Source organism: Podarcis melisellensis (assembly GCF_964234715.1).
Source record: "Podarcis melisellensis genome assembly, chromosome: 1".
NCBI lineage: Eukaryota > Metazoa > Chordata > Lepidosauria > Squamata > Lacertidae > Podarcis > Podarcis melisellensis.
Window position 1 is genome coordinate 128945229 of NC_138528.1, and position 18480 is coordinate 128963708.

The 18480-nt window shown below is 41.2% G+C and overlaps 2 protein-coding genes across 9 annotated transcripts in view; one reads left to right on the forward strand and one right to left on the reverse strand.

The window, feature by feature from the left end:
• Nucleotides 1–18480, reverse strand: part of TRPM8 (transient receptor potential cation channel subfamily M member 8) — a 300849-nt gene that overhangs the window by 113138 nt on the left and 169231 nt on the right. The window lies entirely within an intron of this gene.
• AGAP1 (ArfGAP with GTPase domain, ankyrin repeat and PH domain 1) overlaps nucleotides 1–18480 on the forward strand; it is a 306162-nt gene that overhangs the window by 22281 nt on the left and 265401 nt on the right. For 2 of the 4 annotated variants that reach the window (XM_081909457.1, XM_081909456.1), the window contains exons 2-4: nucleotides 9138–9196; nucleotides 14941–15028; nucleotides 15759–15770. In XM_081909457.1, coding sequence (XP_081765583.1) covers nucleotides 9138–9196; nucleotides 14941–15028; nucleotides 15759–15770 — 159 coding nt within the window. The remainder of the gene's footprint in view (nucleotides 1–9137; nucleotides 9197–14940; nucleotides 15029–15758; nucleotides 15771–18480) is intronic. The other 2 variants (XM_081909458.1, XM_081909459.1) reach the window with 1 other exon arrangement.

Genomic DNA, 18480 nt, shown 5'->3' on the forward strand with positions numbered 1-18480 from the left:
GTTTGGCTGACCCGAAAGGGATGCCCTTTCTCGCCTGGGTATTCCTGCACCGTTCCATAAATCTGCACTAGTCGTTGAACTTGGCTCCTCAGTGTTGGGTCTTTCTATCGGAGAGCAGGAGAAGAGCCTCTTGCTTTCTTATATAGGTTACTAGGTCAGTGAATCCTCACAGTAGCATGCACACCCTTTGTCTTTGTCAAGTATTGCTTTTCTTTTCTCTCCCCCACCCTCACACATTTTTGGGTAGAATCCTGCTCTCCTTGTGGTTGTTAATGTTGCTGTTGTTGTTGTTGGTGGTGGTAGTTCAGTAGGACACTCCTAAAGGGCACTGTAGGTTCTTTTAACTTGTTGGAATAATGTTAAATTTTATGCCAGTGTGAGGAATGCTAAGCGTGTATGCGCAAACAGTGCAAGGTGCTTTAAAAGCATCTTTTAGACTTTGTATAAGTTGTATTGGGATGAACACTTGTTCTCAAAGGCAAGTAGGCTCCTAGTAACACAATGCAATATTAGGACAAAATGGAACTGGTTGCAGGTGATATGCTAAATTAGTGACATTCATAAAACTGCTGAGTTCTTCTGAATGGCTCAGTAAATGTTTGTGAAGTATACAGAGAACACTGGTTGGCACTCTCTTCTGCATCCCATTACGCTAGAAGCTACAGCAAAGCACCTTTTGCTCATCAAATATTTAAGCCAGCAAAGATAAAGGTGGCAATTTTGCTGAGAGTAGTGACCTATTGCAGTGCAGGTACATAGGAAGAAAAAACTGGAGGCACTGTATGCAGTACATGTGATACAGTGTTGATGTTTCATTTTCATCTAGATAAACAGACATAGGCCTGTGTTCCACTGTGTTCCATCAGTGTGGCTTACTTCCTGGAAAAGGAGTATAGATTTGCACTTTAGAATCTCCAGATTGGAATGAACTAGGCTCTGTTTTTTAGATGAAATGTACTAAAGGGAGTAGCTCTGTCAGTAAATACAATGAAAACAGAGGAAAGGGCTATGGAATTAAACATCTCTTTTAAATGGGAGCAGGGTTGGGGGATGTGAAAGCAGCAACTCAGTGGGAAATCATTAACATGTTATTAATTATTCTCTGCGTTTTAACTTAAATTTACTCCAGTATGATAATTTCATTCATTGCTTTTATTTATGTAATGTGCATCATGCTTTCCCTTCAAGAAATGGACAGTGGCATTTCATTTCATTAATTATGCCAAGTAGATTAAAAAGTGACTTTCCCAATAAATGGTGGAGTAGAAGAATTAGAACTTGGATAGGAGAGACTTGAGTACAAATTCAAGGGGTTGTACCCAACAAAGTGGTACCATGTGCACAAGGACTGCCACTTATGCAGTGGAACTTTCCTTTATATGTGTCCCCCTGTGTACCCCCCAAATGGTTTTCTTCTTGGAGTGCAGTTGGCTGGCAGTGGGACAAGGGATGAACAGAGCCAGCGCATGAGAAGTGGTCCTTTTAATTATTGACATCACAGTTAAGAAAGAGCCTTGCATCTTCACTGGGGAGGTAAAGGAGGCAAAGAAGACATGTTTAACTGAAATCCCATCCTCCAAATTTGAATATGGGCTATTGAGTAGCTTTGTCAAGGGATGTTTGATTGACTGTCACATAGGCCATGTGGGAAGACTCTAGAGAGGGGTGGAGTTCTGATTTGGTCCAAAAGGTTGGTTTCCCAAAGCTGTGGTCTGGTAGAGGATGCTGGTGTACGATCAGGAGTCTTAAAGTGCACTTGTGATTGCAGTTTGGAAGGGAAGGCATCCTGAATCATAACAATAATAATGTTATTATTTACATGCCACCCAGCTGACTGGGTTGCTCCAGCCATTCTGGGCAGCTCCCAACAAAATTTTAAAAGCACATTAAAAACCTCAACATCAGAAACTGTACAGGGCTGCCTTCAGGTGTTTTCTAAAAGTCATATAGTTGCTTATCTGTTTAACATCTGATGGGAGGGCATTTCACAGGGTGGGCACCACTACCAGACAGAGTGCATCCAGTTCTCAGCCATCATACCAGATTGAGCTGGTTGACAGCTGCCCCGGACACAGAAATATCCTGCACTTCCATGGACACCTGTGAGCCCAAAATGATCCCATGGCTGCACACCTGCTTCTTTAGTTACCTGGTTGAGGACTAGGAAGCCCCCCCCCCGCAACCTGCCTGTCCCCCAGAAACTGTACTTGTCAGGATTCAACCTCAAACCATTTTCATGTCTGACATTTATATATCTATCTATATCTATATCTATATCTATATCTATATCTATATCTATATCTATATCTATATCTATATCTATATCTATCTATGTATATATATTGCTGGAAACCACCCAGAGTGTCTGGGGAAACCCAGCCATATGAGGGGGGGTATAAACAATAAAATAATTATTATTTTAATTATAATTATTATAACTGCCACCCCACTGAAGAAGTGGAGGAGCCTCCAGACACTCACAGAGGACGTTCACTGCCTTCACTGGTTCCAATTTAAACAAGAGGTAGAACTGGAGATCATCTGCATAATGGTGAACACTCAGTCCAAACCCCTGGTGATCTCCCCCAGCGGGCTTCATATAGATGATGCAAAGCATTGGGGAGAGGATGGAGACCTGAGGCACCCCATAAGTGAGTGCCGAAGGGTCTGAACACTCACCCCTCAACACCACTTTTTGGCCATGGCCCAGGAGGAAGGAGCAGAACCACTGTATAACAGTTCTCTGAACTCACAACCCTCCTAGATGGTCCAGAACGATACCATGATTGATGTTATCAGAAGCCACTGAGAGATTCAGCAGAATTAGGAAACAGCTTTCACCTCTGTTCCTAGCCCACCAGATCATCAACCAGTGTGATCAAGGAGGTTTTAGTCCCATAATGAAGCCTGAATCCTGATTGGAAGGGATTCAAATGGTCCACATTCTCCAGATTTGCCTGGAGTTGTTCAGTGACCAGTTGCTTCTTTGGGACTTTGAAGTGTGCAATCACCTGATGTTATTGTGACGACAGGTGGATTGACAGGTGGGGAGGGCTAAGAACATAAGAAGAGCCTCCTGGTCAGTGGACCATCTGTCACATCCTGTTCTCACAGTGGCCAGCCAGATGCATAGGAGAAGCTGGCAAGCAGGACCTGAGCACAAGAGCACAAGCCTTCTCCCTTTACTGTGGCTTCCAGCAACTGATATTCAGAAGTGTAACTCTCTCTAACCATGGAGGCAGAACATAACCATCTTGGCTAGTAGTCATTGTTGATTTTCTCCTCCATGAATTTGTCCAATCCTCTTAAAACCATCCAGGTTTGTGGCCATCATTGCCTCCTGCAGTTTGGTCTGCAAGGCTAGGTCCCGCTAAGATACTAACTCATGGAGCCAAAGGGTCCCCACCCTGCTTTAGAAGCAATACTTCTTGATCTTTGCCATCCACATTATACTAGGACTAGCTTCTGTTTGCCATTTTTCATGAGAGATGACTGATGGAATGGAACAAAACAAAAGAGAGAGAATTCCTGTAAACCATGGCCATACCTCCTGTTGGTTTTTAGATTGGTCAGGAAGACCAAACTTCTTCTCCCTTGTCAACAGTTTGTGTTGCTTTTTAGTCTGCCTTGAGTAAACATTTGTATCTTTTCAACCTTTCACATCACAACTTTATTTATCCTCTTCTTAATGTATTTATTGAGTACACTTTACTCAAAGCATTGCCATAACCAACTGTCACATTCACAGTTGATGGGGAATGAGTGGATAATCTTGAATACTAATTACACATCTGTCACTCTGCTGAGAAGTAATTAGGCAATTCTACTTAGCAAATCAAATCCTTTAACTCTGGTAGCATTTTGAAAAACTATACCCCCTCATTCACTCTTCAATTTCAGATTGGATATGAAATCTAACACAACACTCATTCTTAAAGAGAGGATTCTATTTCATGTTAAATAATTCTCCTTTTTTGAGCCTCATTCTTTAACCACCTTGATAATGGCGATATTGTGAGAAGGAACTATTAGGAGTGTCAGAGCCCTCTCCCCTTGGGAGTTCAAGAGCTTGCACTATGAAGTCTAAAGGGACATCAGCTGAATGCAGTTCCAGCTAGACTTATTACATTAATACCTTTTATCTCCATATCATACTGCATTAAATGTTCCTGTTAATAACATGTTGTAGTTGCTTAAAACAGTTGCCTTGTATCTGAAGAAGTGTGCATGCACACGAAAGCTCACACAAAGGACAATCTTAGTTGGTCTCTAAGGTGCTACTGGTCTCTCTCTCTATATATATATGCCTTTCATTGTTAGACCATGATGTAGAACTTATAATGTGTATACAGTGGTACCTCGGGTTACATGCGCTTCAGGTTACATACGCTTCAGGTTACAGACTCCGCTAACCCAGAAATAGTATCTCGTGTTCAGAACTTTGCTTCAGGATGAGAACAGAAACCGTGTTCCAGCAGTGCAGTGGGAGGCCCCATTAGCTAAAGTGGTGCTTCTGGTTAAGAACAATTTCAGGTTAAGAATGGACCTCCTGAATGAATTAAGTTCTTAACCCGAGGTACAGTACCACTGTACCTAGATACTGTAGCTTCAAAGATCAGAGTTAAAATGACTTCATTTCATGAACAATGCTCCTTTTGCATGCTTTTGTGGTGGTTTTAAGGTATGTATCAGTTGGACATATTAATACAGTATTTGGATCCATTATGAAGCTTTTAAGAAACTGTCTAGTTTAATTCTACCAGATTTTGCAGAAGTAGTGTTTTTTAATCAAGGTTGTTGCTGGACCATACCAAAGTTAAATGCAAGAGAGGGCATTCAGGAGGCAGTTAACACTTAATTCTCCCCTGATGTAAATTACATTCAAGACATGGATGCTATAGAATAAAGGATTGTATCAAAATTAGAACTTTTAGGTCATGATGCGATTAAAATGGAAATATTTGAAAGTGGATTGTTTTAGTGTATTTACTTTTTGTAAGCTATCTTGGGAGAGCTTGACTCTGAAAGTTGGCGTACGCATTTCTTAAATAAGTATACATAAATCCTTACCTGAGAGTTCTTTGCAAATGGTTTACCTTCCCGCCGGAGTGGTTCCTATTTATCTACTTGCAATTTGATGGTGCTTTCGAATTGCTAGGTGGGCAGAAGCAGGGACCGAGCAGTATATATATTGTTATTCACAAAAGCCCACCAAAATGGTTTACAACATAATAAAAACCATGTAAAAAATAAATATGCTGTCCTGAGCAAAATATTCTCTGAGGTAGGTTAGACTGAGTATATGACTGACCCGCAGCCCCTTAATGGGTTTCACAACTGAATGAGGATTCAGACTCCCTGGTTCTAGTCAGATGCTACCCGCTAGACAGGGGCCTTTGCTGCAAACTGTTTGGTGGAGGTGCCTGCAAGAAATAGTGATTTCAATTTTTTTTGGGGGGGGAAATGCAAAAAAGACTTGGAGGGGGTAAAACAAGGAAAGAAGGAAAAGCCATTTCCTGCCCTGAGCCTTCCCATCTCTAGGTAAGTGGCAGTGACATGCGGCATTGGGAAGACAGGAGAGCAGTGCAGGCCTGCCAGATGCTACTTTCTTCAAGTACAGCAGGTGGTCGGTAAATGCACTTCCTTGACTTCTGCAGAGCTAGGAACAAACTGCCTGCCCTTGTAAAGATGGGGAGAGGAGCCAAGAATAATATGCAGATCAGATGTGGATCACTTCAGAATCATTACTCTTACTAGATTCCATGATGCTGTGATCTGAGGACTATTTACTTCTTCCTTATTTTTTCAGATAATAGCTGTCTGGAAGCAATTGCATCATTGTATTTTGTAGTTAGCAGCCATATATGCCACTACTAGAATCCTATTTGTTTGTTTCTATACTTTCTTATCAGGAGTTTTCTATTTAAAGCCATATATAACATTTTTCTCTCTTCAGTGCGTGCTTTTATGTTAAATACTGTCATGTGTTGATGGAAGTGGGTTAAAAATATTAGAAGGTTCCAGGTCAGAGGCAAAGAAGATGCCAGATGTACTGAAATAGCCAGATGATTAAGAACTAAACTAGTATTAAGGTCATGGTCTGAATTAAATAGGGGAGAGATTAATGCTTGCAATAATTCAACTGTATGCCAGATGGTGGCCTTAGTAATTTTAGTGATGGCACAAAAATATTTTGTTAGCATTTACAACTTTTTATTTAGGTATTTTGACCACCATTTTACAAGATGATCTGAGACAGAAAACTTCTAAGGGCTATAACATGCATTGTGTAAATGAAAACATACACCATTATCTGGTGGAACACTCTGTCACCAGAGACTAGGGCCCTGCGGGACTTGACATCTTTCCGCAGGGCCTGCAAGACAGAGCTGTTCCACCAGACCTTTGGCCAGGGCACAGCCTGACTCCCTCCTTTGGCAATCCTCACAGAACTCTAGCCCAATGGTTGCTATTAATCTGATTTGAATTGATTTTATAATGAAATGATTTTAGAATGTTGTATCATTTTACTGTTAGCAGCTCTGAGCCCCGCTTTGGCTAGGGAGCGCAGGATATAAATAAAATGATTATGTTATTTTTATTTTATTTATTTATTTATTTATGGCTTATTAACTTTAATTTAAGCATGGATGCATTTATACACATGCAAAGTTCTCAGGGGAGAGTAATTTGAAAAAGTTAAGTTTGAAAGATTCACAGTTGCAATTGACTGTTGTATTCATTTTTTATACTAATTTTACCAAACCATCCCCTTTCGGTAATACAGTTGTACCTCAGCTCCCGAACACCATGGGAGTCAAAGGTTTCAGCTCCCGAACAATTGAAAACTGGGAGTGTTCCAGTTTTCGAACATTCTTTTGTAAGTCGAATGTCCAATACAGCTTCCGATTGACTGCAGGAAGCTGCAGCCAATCAGAAGCCGCACTTTGGAATTTGAATGGGCTTCCAGAACAGATTCTGTTTGACTTCCGAGGTACAACTGTAGAAGATTTTCCAGCTCACATCACTGGTAGGGAGGCAGATTGCTAAGGTTTCCAAGCCCATGCAAGGTTAAACCAGTTCATTAAATGTGTGTTCCAGAAGCCAGTGTCTAGAAGGTCAAGGCAACTGATGCTCAAACTTCTTAACTTCTCTCGGTAATCTTCTGTTCTTCTTGAATGGATGTTGAGAGTCTTCAAGGGTATCTCAGGACATGTATATCTTAAAAACCTTAGCGTAAAGCACTTAAGACACTTTTCTGTTGAAGATCTATGCTTCAACATAGAGATCTTTTGCATAATTCAACCTTGTTCTTGATGCTTTGACTTTGGGCTGCCCAAAATCTTGAACATGGGTCCTTGGGCTCCTTTGGGAGGTGGGACAGGAAATAGTAGTGCTAGTGGTAGTGCTTGTAGTAGTAGTTATATACAGTGGTACCTCGGTTTACGAACTTAATTCGTTCCGGAAGTCTGTTCTTAAACCGAGGCATGCTTTCCCTAATGAGGCCTCCCGCCGCCGGTGCCCTTCCACTGTTCAGATTCCGTTCATAGACCGAGGTAAAGTTCGCTAACCAGAACACTACTACTGGTTTTGCGGAGTTCGTATACCAAATAGTTCATAAACAGGGCTGTTCTTAAACCGAGGTACCACTGTACTTGGTAATACCTTTCAACCCAAATCTTCCTAAGCACATGTCTTTGCTTTACAGAAAAACCACAAAAAAAAATAAAAATGGAACAGATGCTGTCCCCATTGGGTGGCAAAATAGCTGCACGTAGAATTGTTTTTAAAAAGAAGAAAAAAGTTATGAAACAGAAGTGTACATTCTTAATGTATATGTGAAATATGGAAATGTGAAAAGAAGACAGACATTTCTAATTAATTTAATAGCCATGCACTTACTATTTTAAGGAAGCAAATTGTGTCTTAAAAACCATGATTTCATTTTTTTTTTTAAAAAAATTGGGTGTTAACATGAAAGGAATAGTTTATGTACCTAGAGACCTATTTCTATTTAATGCATGTTAGGGCAAAATAATGTTACTGTGCCATGCTGGCCATTAAGTGGTTTCTAATTTTGGCATTTCCTTCCTTATTTTAAAATAAGGAAACATGTTCCTGTATGAGGTACCTTAGAGTAGATATCACCTATGATTCATTCTGGTATAAGTAATAGGTGCAAAATGGCAACGGAGAGTAGCACTTAGGATTAAACACCAGGCATATTTTGGACTTCTGCTGCTATTCCAGAAGAACTGCAAAGAATAGAATAAGGATGTCTAGGTAGAATAAGCTTGAGAATTTGTATTAGCTACAACTTGATGCATCTGTTTGTGAAAGTGTATTGACTTTGCCACTGTATGGTAAATGTCACATCCAGTTCTAAGCATGTATATGTTCATTATTGGCCTGGAGGATAAGCAGGCTAATAAAATTAGGAGGGTACACTAGTCTCTCTTGCTGATTACAGGCTGGATACGGCAGTTACTACCATGTACTGCTGCTGTCTACTCTCCTCATTCATGTCAACTTGGCATATCTTTACCGAAAGTGAAAGGTATTGCTTTAGCTGCAGTGATGCACATTACTATATTTTGCCTGCATAGTGTTAATAAATGGCAAAGCCTTAGGTGCATAAACTTAAGCTGTTAAGATTCTAAATTAATGGGCAAAGTATACATGACTATCACCATAATCTTACAGTTAAGTGTGCTTTGCACAGAAAATGACATGTATCACAGAGCCATCTGTTTTTCAGAAATGAGCTGTCACTGAACAGAGCTATGAAGCAGAAGGGTTTTCTTTATTAAAATATAACTTGATGCGAATCAAAGATTATTTGTATGGGTAGAAGTGCCTTTTTTCTTGTACAATTTGCCCATCCAATTCTGCTGACTCCCCCTTTCTGCTGCAGGCCACTCATGCCTCATCTTTTCAGGGAAAGTCCCCCAAATCTCAAAAACAGTTTTGACAGGGGCAGGGGGCTCCAGGGGGGATGGGTGGAGGGGTGGGAAATCCCCATTCTGCAGCAGAGCTCTGCTCTCACTTTGGGAGAAAATAAAATGAGTCACCTGTAACAATTATTTAGTACTGATGTATGGTTAAAATGCTTTATTAAAAAATGTTCAATTTTACAGATGCCTTTGTAAATAGCCAGGAGTGGACACTAAGTCGATCTGTGCCAGAACTCAAAGTGGTAAGTAACATTTCAGTACACTACTTTTAGTTTCTTTCTTAAGTTATTTGGTTTAATGCATGTTGACACTGCAGATGAAAGGTTTGTTTCTTTCATTTAGTTGAACTCCTACTCTGAATGGCTCTGTACCATGCCAGGTTCTAAAGCTTTCAAATGTAACTCAGGAGAAAAAGAAAGGTGTTTATGTTTGGGTTGACTACTTGGCACTGATACTAGGACCTTTCCTGGTATCAATGTCAAGCTCACCAGCCTGTTGTTTCTTGGGTCTTATCCCCCCCACCCTTTTTGAAGATGGTGTAGCACTCTTGTCAAAAAGCTGGAAGAGGCTTGAGCAAAGCCTCAGTCTTGTGGCCTTTTCTCTTCCATGTGGCCAGGTGAAAGATCTTGCTGGTCTTTGCTTTCTCTTTAAAATAATATTTGCTTTTTTGTGTTGTGAAAGCTGGAGGTTGTGGGTTATTACAAACTATGGTCAATTTTATTTAAAACCATTGGTTATGAAGCTGGCCTTTTTAAAATGAGAATGATTGATAAACCCATCTCTGGCCATACAGCACAATAAACAGTAAATGTGAAACTAAATACTGGCAAAGGTGTCCTCTCTGATGTGCAGGAGAGGGGAGGTGGAAGTTCACAAGCCTGAGGCTTTGCTCTGGCTTGTTCTAGTTCATGCATGTAGTGCTAAGCCATGGTTTAGTGCAGCATTAAAACATGGTTGAATAAGAATGTTTTCCTTATTTTCTGAAGTATTCTATTTAGTGTAATATGCAGTCATACCTTGGAAGTCGAACAGAATCCGTTCCGGCAGTCTGTTCGACTTCCAAAATGTTCGGAAACCAAAGCACGGCTTCTGATTGGCTTCAGGAAGCTCCTGCAGCCAATCGGAAGCCATGGAAGCCCCACCAGATGTTCGGCTTCCAAAATCCACCTCAACCTGGTATTTCTCATTTGGGTTTACGGCATTCAAGAGCCAAAATGTTCGAGAACTAAGCTGTTCGAAAACCGAGGTTTTGGTATATGTTAGTTGGGATGAGTCGAGGCTCCTTTCAGGTTGAAGTACGATAAGTTTCTTATTCCTTACGTGTGGCCTGAGGGGGCAGAACAAGGTAAAGCATATTGTCTCCAAATAGCCTGCTTATTTCTCTAATTATTGTTTCTACTTTGGTATTATTTGTTTTTAACTTTTGATTATAATATGGTTATTTTTGCCATCTGTTTTTGTGTACACATACTGAATATAACTGCATTGTTACTCTTTTTAGTGGCTCAACTGCAGTTGGGTTTTGATTGCTTCAGTTAATCTTAGTACTAATTGAAGGGTTTGTTCTGTGTTCCAGAAGTAACTGTTTGAGGAAGCTGCTTTTATAATGTCTGAGCCACACCCTGAGCTATTATGAATAAGAATAGAAAAAGGAGCTAATTATAAGTACCATTGCAGCATCTGTTAACTGTAGTTAATTATACCTAGTAGCCTATTAATGGAAAAGAAACTATAGTCATTCTGTCTTGCACAACCACCGTTTTGCAGCAGTGTTTAATTTATATTGTTAATAGTTTAATTTAAATAGCTAAAATAAAACAAGCCAACTTCAAACTGTTTTTGAAACTGGCTTGTTATCTGAAGTAGTGTGCATGCACATGAAAGCTCATACCAATAACAAACTTAGTTGGTCTCTAAGGTGCTAATGGAAGGAATTTTTTTTATTTTGTTTCATTTATTTTGTTTTGTTTCAGCTAACGCTGGATAATGTTAACCACAATTCTGGATCCAAGCATGAACAAATGCAGAAGCTAGAGCTTCTAAACCATGATTTAACATGGCGTGAAAATGATAGTTTCTTCAGTGCAGAATATTGCATTACAAAAATAGGAAAATGGGAATAAGATACTGTAGAAAAAGTAGAGATGTATTTCAAAGAGTGAGTCTACAATGTTACACATTTTGTCATCGTGTTGAATAAGAGAAATGCTTAAATGCACAATTCCGCAAATGCACTAAGGGTGTTAGGAACGCACGGAGGTGAACAAGTTACTGTGAAGTGGTACTTGAAGGTGGAAGCTAATTGGAGCTGGCAGGGGTCCTAGGCTAAAAGGAGAAATACCAGGTTGAGGTGGATTTCTTCCTCTTTTTGCTTTGTCAGCTTTTCAGGAACTGTTCAAGGGAAGCTTGTTCTGAAGATTGGTCAGAAAATTCAGCTGGTACAGAATGGGCCTTTTCTGCAGTGGCTCCCCATTTGTGGAATGCTCACCTGCGGGTGCAGAATGCTGCAGCGAGACTCCTTATGGGGTCTTCGCTGCGAGACCACATTCACCCGGTGCTATACCAGCTGCACTGGCTCCCGGTGGAGTACAGGATCAGGTTTAAGGTGCTGGTTTTAACCTTTAAAGTCCTATACGGCCTAGGACCCTTGTACCTACGGGACCGCCTCTCCTGGTATCCCCACAGAGAAACTTACGGTCTTCAAATAAAAACATCTTGAAGGTCCCAGGCCACAGAGAAGTTAGGCTGGCCTCAACTAGAGCCAGGGCTTTTTCGGCTGTGGCTCCGATCTGGTGGAACGCTCTGTCACAAGACAGTAGGGCCCTGCGGGACTTGACATCTTTCTGCAGGGCCTGCAAGACAGAGCTGTTCCACCAGGCCTTTGGCCAGGGCACAGCCTGACTCCCTCCCTCGGCAATCTTCGCAGAGCTCTGGCCCAATGATGACCAGTGGCTTGAATTTAATTAATTTTATAATGAATGATTTTAGAGTGTTGTTTGTGCTGTACTTTTGTACTGTTTTATTGTTGTTAGCCGCCCTGAGCCCGGCTTCGGCTGGGGAGGGCGGGATATAAATAAAATTTATTATTATTATTATTATTATTATTATTATTATTATTATTCCTGAGGGAGGCTCACCCGGCATCTTCATCACATATCTTTAGGCGCCAGGCAAAAACTTTCCTCTATAACCAGACCTTTGGCTGCTTACATCTTTTAAATGTGTTTTAAATGTGTTGTGGGAGAGGGTGGGGGTGTTATTGGTTTGTTTTGGTTCTTGTTTTGAATATGTATTTTGTACTTGTATTTTTTCATCTTGTATTTTTTATGTTGTGAACCGCCCTGAGATCTACGTATGGGCGGAGGGTGGTTGTAGCAGACTCACCCCGTCAACTGCACCCAGTTACATATAGCAGACCCACCGCACAGTACGCCAGTTAAACAAATTTGTACAATTAACACAGGCTAATTTGTGGGGGTCTTGTGAGAGGGAAACTTTGATTCAGAGAGTCTCAGTCACTCAGTAATCAGTTGTTACATTTCAGTTTCTGTTACTTCTCTCTTTTGCTTAGTTATGGCAGGCTAATGCATTTAAAGCAGCACAGGTTCCTTCAACATTTATTCCTTTGGTTCATGAGCAAGGGCCACTTCCTGTCAGTTACCTGCTCTCTTAACAATCCCCCTCCTGAGGTCTTCCAATTAGCCAGGGAATCCCCTCACCCCTCTTGACAGGAATGAGACCATAGCTGTTCAACTTACAGATTTGAAAATAAGGGACCAGCAGCCTCGAAAATAAGGGACCAGCAGCCAAAATAAGGGATTTTAGTCAACCAGCTGAAATACAAAGTTAAAAGGGACCAGGTAATTTTGGAGAGCAGCACCGGTTTTTAGCCCTTCGTTTCCAGAGGTTGCTGCTCAACACACCAGCTGATGAAACACTGCAATTAAATAACTACAAGCAGCAACCACTTTTCGCGCAAAACAAAGTCCAAGCTACGAAGATGCTGCTGCAGTTCTGTATCTTTTCTCTCATGCTCCATCTGCAGCTCTCAGTTCCATCAGGCGGGGTGGGAGGAAGGGGGGGGAATAGCGCCCAAAGTAAACCCACAGATCAGACCATCTATGCTAGTCTGCCACTACAAATCTATGGGAGAAGCGCTTGCAGTCCTCCCTCCGCTTTCCCCCTCTATGGTTAGCCCTTGGAACACCTGCCCGTGCCTCCGCCTCCGCCTCCTCCACCTCTCTCTGAACTGCTTTCTCTATGGTTGCCCTCGCTCTCCTCTCAAGGCTCCTCAGTCCTGGCGAGGAGGGGCTCTAGGGGGCCGAGGCTGGTGAGAGGGGGCCGGAGGGGGGTGGGCCGGGCAGCCAAGCAACACGGTTGGAGCTTCCCTCCTCCCTGGCCAGCAGGGAGGGAGGGAGAGGGGATGCTTCCTTTGAAACCCGGGAAATTTAAGGGACATCATCAATAAGGGACAGCAGCGGGACACAGCGCTGGGAAAAGGGAGTTTCCCACCAAATAAGGGACAGTTGACAGCTATGAATAAGACCCAGGGAGTCCACTTTCCCACAGCTTCTGCCTCTCCTGGCTCAGACTCAGCCCTCCCGGTAACTTCTATCTTCCCCAGACTTTCGCCCTGTCTTCCTATCTATGTTGTGAAGCTCCTTCCTCATGCTATAGTCTCCTGAGAGCAGATGCTCAATTCAAATCAGAACTAATTCTCCCTCAGACAAACCCTGTCCTAATCCTTTTCTCCCACCTCAAATCCAGCCCTTATCCAACTCTCTCCCTCAGAAACGGCTCCTTTTATTTTCGCTCCCAAAGTGCTGGCTCCACCCCCTTCCGGCTGGCTGTCTTGGTAGCCAATCAGAGAGGTGCTGCATCCCTTTGGTGGAATTCCGAGGCACTGCATCACCAGACACTGTCTGGCTCAGCTGTCCATCACAGCGCTATACAAATTAAATAAGTGAATAAATGCAAGACTCTCCCAAGTCATGCCTGTCCAAATCTTATTTTAGTGAGGAAATCCCAGTCATTAAAATACCTGTGTTTTCCAAATCCTGTTGTGGCCAGGAACTCCTCACCACTGTGAGGCTTTTCCTTCCTCAAGTATTGTGGTATCCGGGAAGCCTGCAGTACATTGTGAGGCCATGGTAAAAGGTAAAGGACCCCTGGACAATTAAGTCCAGTCAAAGGTGACTATGGGGTGCGGCGCTTATCTTGCCTTCAGGCCAAGGGAGCTGGCATTTATCCACAGACAGGTTTCTGGGTCATGTGGAAACCGGATCATAACTAAACCGCTTCTGGTGCAACAGGACACCATGATGAGTGCCAGAGCGCATGGAAGCGCAGGGATGCGGGTGGTACTGTGGTCTAAACCACTGAGCCTCTTGGGGTTGCCAATCGGAAGGTTGATGGTTCAAATCCATGCAACAGGGTGAGCTCCCATTGCTCTGCCCCTGCTCCTGCCAACCTAGCTGTTCGAAAGCATACCAGTGCAAGTAGATAAATAGGTACTGCTGCGGCAGGAAGGTAAACGGCATGAGACCATGACTGCCCCTGTTTGTCTTCCTCCACACCTATGGGGAGGTGCATGTTGCCTTCTGGCTCCTGCAATTTTCCTGGCCCCACAGACTTTTGCTATGAGGTCAGGTGAGAGGTCTTTCTGAGGAGTCCCCCACAGGCTCAGAAGGGCCCATCTAATTCTGAATTGAGATAAGTGGTTTTCCCTGTTAGTGCATAGAGGACATTTACTGCTTTAATTCAGAATAGCAAACATAAGTTTAGCTTAGTACCTTTTCCCTTGCCTGATTATGATTTCTGCTTCTGATGTTATTTGAAAGGAGGGTGTTGGTTTGAGTATCTAAATTTAGCATTGATTTAGCATTAAAAGTAATTCATTTCCATTTACAAATTTGTCAAGTGAGATCTCCACTTGTAATAATTTGAAGTTAAAGTAAAAAAAAACTTTCACCTTTTATCTCCACAGGGAATTGTGGGCAACTTAGCTAGTGGTAAATCTGCCCTTGTACATCGATATCTGACTGGGACGTATGTGCAGGAGGAATCACCAGAAGGTACAATGACTGATAGACCATTGGAAGCATGCTTTTATTAAACCTTTATGCTGTCTGTTAGCAACAGTATTTTGTGTGATATTAGCATACAAGGGTATTATGTTAGAAATTGAAAACCTCCAGGTATAGGGTGGTATATAAATTCAATGAATGAATGAATGAATGAAATTGGAATTTTGCATACTTGCCTCCACATACTCTTAAAAGGAGCAAGCTGGTAATAGCTAGCTTACCTTGTTTCACAAAGCGACCCAACTGCAAGAAGTCTAAATGCTAGCAGAATGCTTCCCATTCCCCATCACAACCACTCTGGTTTTAGTTGTGAATTCTTCATGTGGGCAATATTCTTAATCTGATTTCGTAATTTGCCTCTTAAACTATTTGTGAGGAAATCAGTACCAACTCACATTTTAGTCCTTTGCCTTACTGAAGAGGTTGAGAATATAATTTGCATGTCACTTGTTCACTTTATTGTTCCGCTCCATTTTTAGAAACAGCTATAAAAATAAAAGAGTTGTTAAAACTCTGATTATGGCTAATTAGTTGATTTCAGTTGAACAAAGTGGGTTTAGGTTTGAAACTGTATGAATAATAGTAGCATCTAATTAAGGTAACACTCACAAAAATTAATATCCTGATATTTTTATTCTCCTTATGAACTTTAAAATGCAACTGAGACACTGAATTTCTGGTTCCTTCTTTTCCTTACTGGCTGTTCCATTCTTTGCAGATATGGATGCAGGTAACTATATGTCCTCTTCATAGCAGCACTTGTTTTGAAGAGAGGAAGCAAAGTTTTTGTACGAGTTTCCCCTTGTTTTGTGTGCCATTTTGTTTCCCTTTGATTTTAAGTTACAAACACATCCCACTGTCACTTGCTGTAGATGTCTTAGTAATAGTCATACGTAGAGTCATGTGTCTGTAACAACATCTGTTTGAAATTAACATTTCCTAAGGTGCTCTTAACCTCTGTATGCTAACAATAGTTACAAAGGGAACCCACAAAAGGCATTTGATTTTGACTCAGAGCCTTCTAACCCCAAAATCCCCCAAATCTTGCTTTGTTAATAGGACAGGGCGGGAGAACAGTTAAGTCCATGCTACATTCATTGTTGATTCACTGACTTCACAAGTCAAGGCTAAAGTATGAGAGAGTGCTACTCCAGTGTTTACAGTTCTTTTCTGCCTGAGATGCCTCAGTGTGGTTTTGCATCCGTGGAGCCAGTAGTAGCGCTGTATAAGAAGCCACAAGAAGAACGCTTTGTGCCTGCCCTCAGTTAAGCTGCATAGCAGATCTGAGCTGGTGGTAGTATGGGGTTTTTTAGAGACTCTTAAAGCCCCCCGCCCCCCCTTTTAATTGACAGAGAGCTTTGCCTGTTTAAATATAGATAACTGCAGAGTGATTATTCTGTGTCAATACTGAGATTCTTATCTGGATAATTGTTCCAAGGTCAGACCACTATATGTGTCACCTGCTGTTCACTTTTGCTTTCTTAAATGAAAGTGCTAAAAATATTTGCTCAAAAGCCACTAAGTGAGGAAAACATATTGCATATGAGTTAGATATAGAACCCCCAAACGCCCCCCAATTCATGATCTCTGATTAACTTTTGGGAAATGGGATACAGGAGAATCACTGAGTAAAACATATTTACACTTGCTGACTGCAGTACTGTGTGACACAGTACTGGATGAAGCTCACAATTTTTAAAAACCATGTACTAAGGGACATGATTATGGCATGTAGCACCATAGGTTGAGCTTGCTGGTAACAGTGTGCATATCATGGGGTATAGGCCTTCCCACTGCTAGCAGAAAATATGAATGCATAATACGGAGCAAAGTAGGTGGAGTTATAGAATAAGCCAGACATTATGCAGCTTCTTTGCTATCCGTTTTGAACCAATGCCTTCATCCCTACAAGATAGGTTGTTCCTTAGTTGTGCTATCTGTTTGCTTTTTTACTGGTCTTAAAGCAGGGCAGAAATTGAGGTGGGAATCTGTAGTTATTAGCTAACATGTCACTCTTATTTCTACACCTTTCCCCACAACTAGTTAGTTGATTGTTTTTCAATTTCTTTAGGAGAAATTGAAATGCTATTATGATTCTCCCTGATCTGTCCTCATTTTTTAACCTTAAAAGGATAAAAAAATAAAAATAGTTGGGTCATGAAGAAAATATATAAAAAGAAAGTATGTTTTGTAGGCCAAATTTATGCATCTGAGGACTTATCTACTGTAATGTCTCTTAACATAGATAGACTTGTCAAACAATATATGTCTCCTAAAAGATTGGTCTCTTCCATGTTGGCTATGGGAGTTATATTCCAACCCATCGGGAGGGTACCAGGTTGAGGAAGGCTGGCAAAAATCCATGGACAGAGAAAAGGTTTATTTGTTGCCAACACTTCATAATGTGATAATGCCTTGCACATCATTTTTCCAATATGGAGGTGATCTCTGTGTCTGAAAAATGAAGGTGCCTAAATGTAATTGTGTTAGCTTTCAGATCCCTATAAAGTTTTTTTATGATGTCTCCAATGCATTGTAAAAATGAGAATGATTTGTAGTAGCTGAATATAATTGAAAGTATGTATATTTACATATATCTAATATCTGTAGTTTGGTCATACCTTTGCTAGGACCAACCAGGTAAGGCACAAATCAGGGCTTGCGACAGGGGAACAAGGAAAAATACCACTCTCCCGTACAAAGATTAAGGGAGATAAGGCCAGCTTGTAGACTCAGTTCTAAGATGGAGACTGCGTGTTAAATTGGTCCCTCCCCAATGCTACAAATGTATGGTTATTCATTGACTATTCTGGGGTAAAGAAGCAATCTTATTCCCAGTTTCTAAGCAACTAAAGTCTGAATTGTAACTTAGATCTGTCTTGCACTTTAAACAAACAAACAAACAAACAAACAATATCGGTTCTTGGGTGTGTAGACTACCTTTTGCTTCTGCATACTTGGATGTTTCTGAATATTTCTGTGAGAAAAAAAATAAGTAACACTTGGGAGTAGGGTAGGGAATTTGTGTTATGATTATTACAAGGCTTGAGTGGTTTAGCAGCATAGCCACCCTACTGATTATTGGAAATTGTTGTATATTTACTTTTGGCTTATGTTTACTTTTGGTGATGGGAGTGTTATAGACTGGTATCTGCCTGTTTAATCTGATCATTCTAACACTGAGTAGCAATTTTAAGAATGCAGGAATTGTATATAAGGGCTACCACAGGACCAGTAAAGTATTTAAAGAAATAATTAGTATTGTTCCCAGGAGCATAGTCCACCAGCCATGTTCCTGGGAATGATGCTGTCATGATGCCACATCATTCCCATTGAACCATTCTGTGATACACTCTGGGCAGCTCCCAACAGAATATTAAAAATGTGATAAAACATCAAACATTAAAAACTTCCCATTGAACCATTCTGTGATACACTCT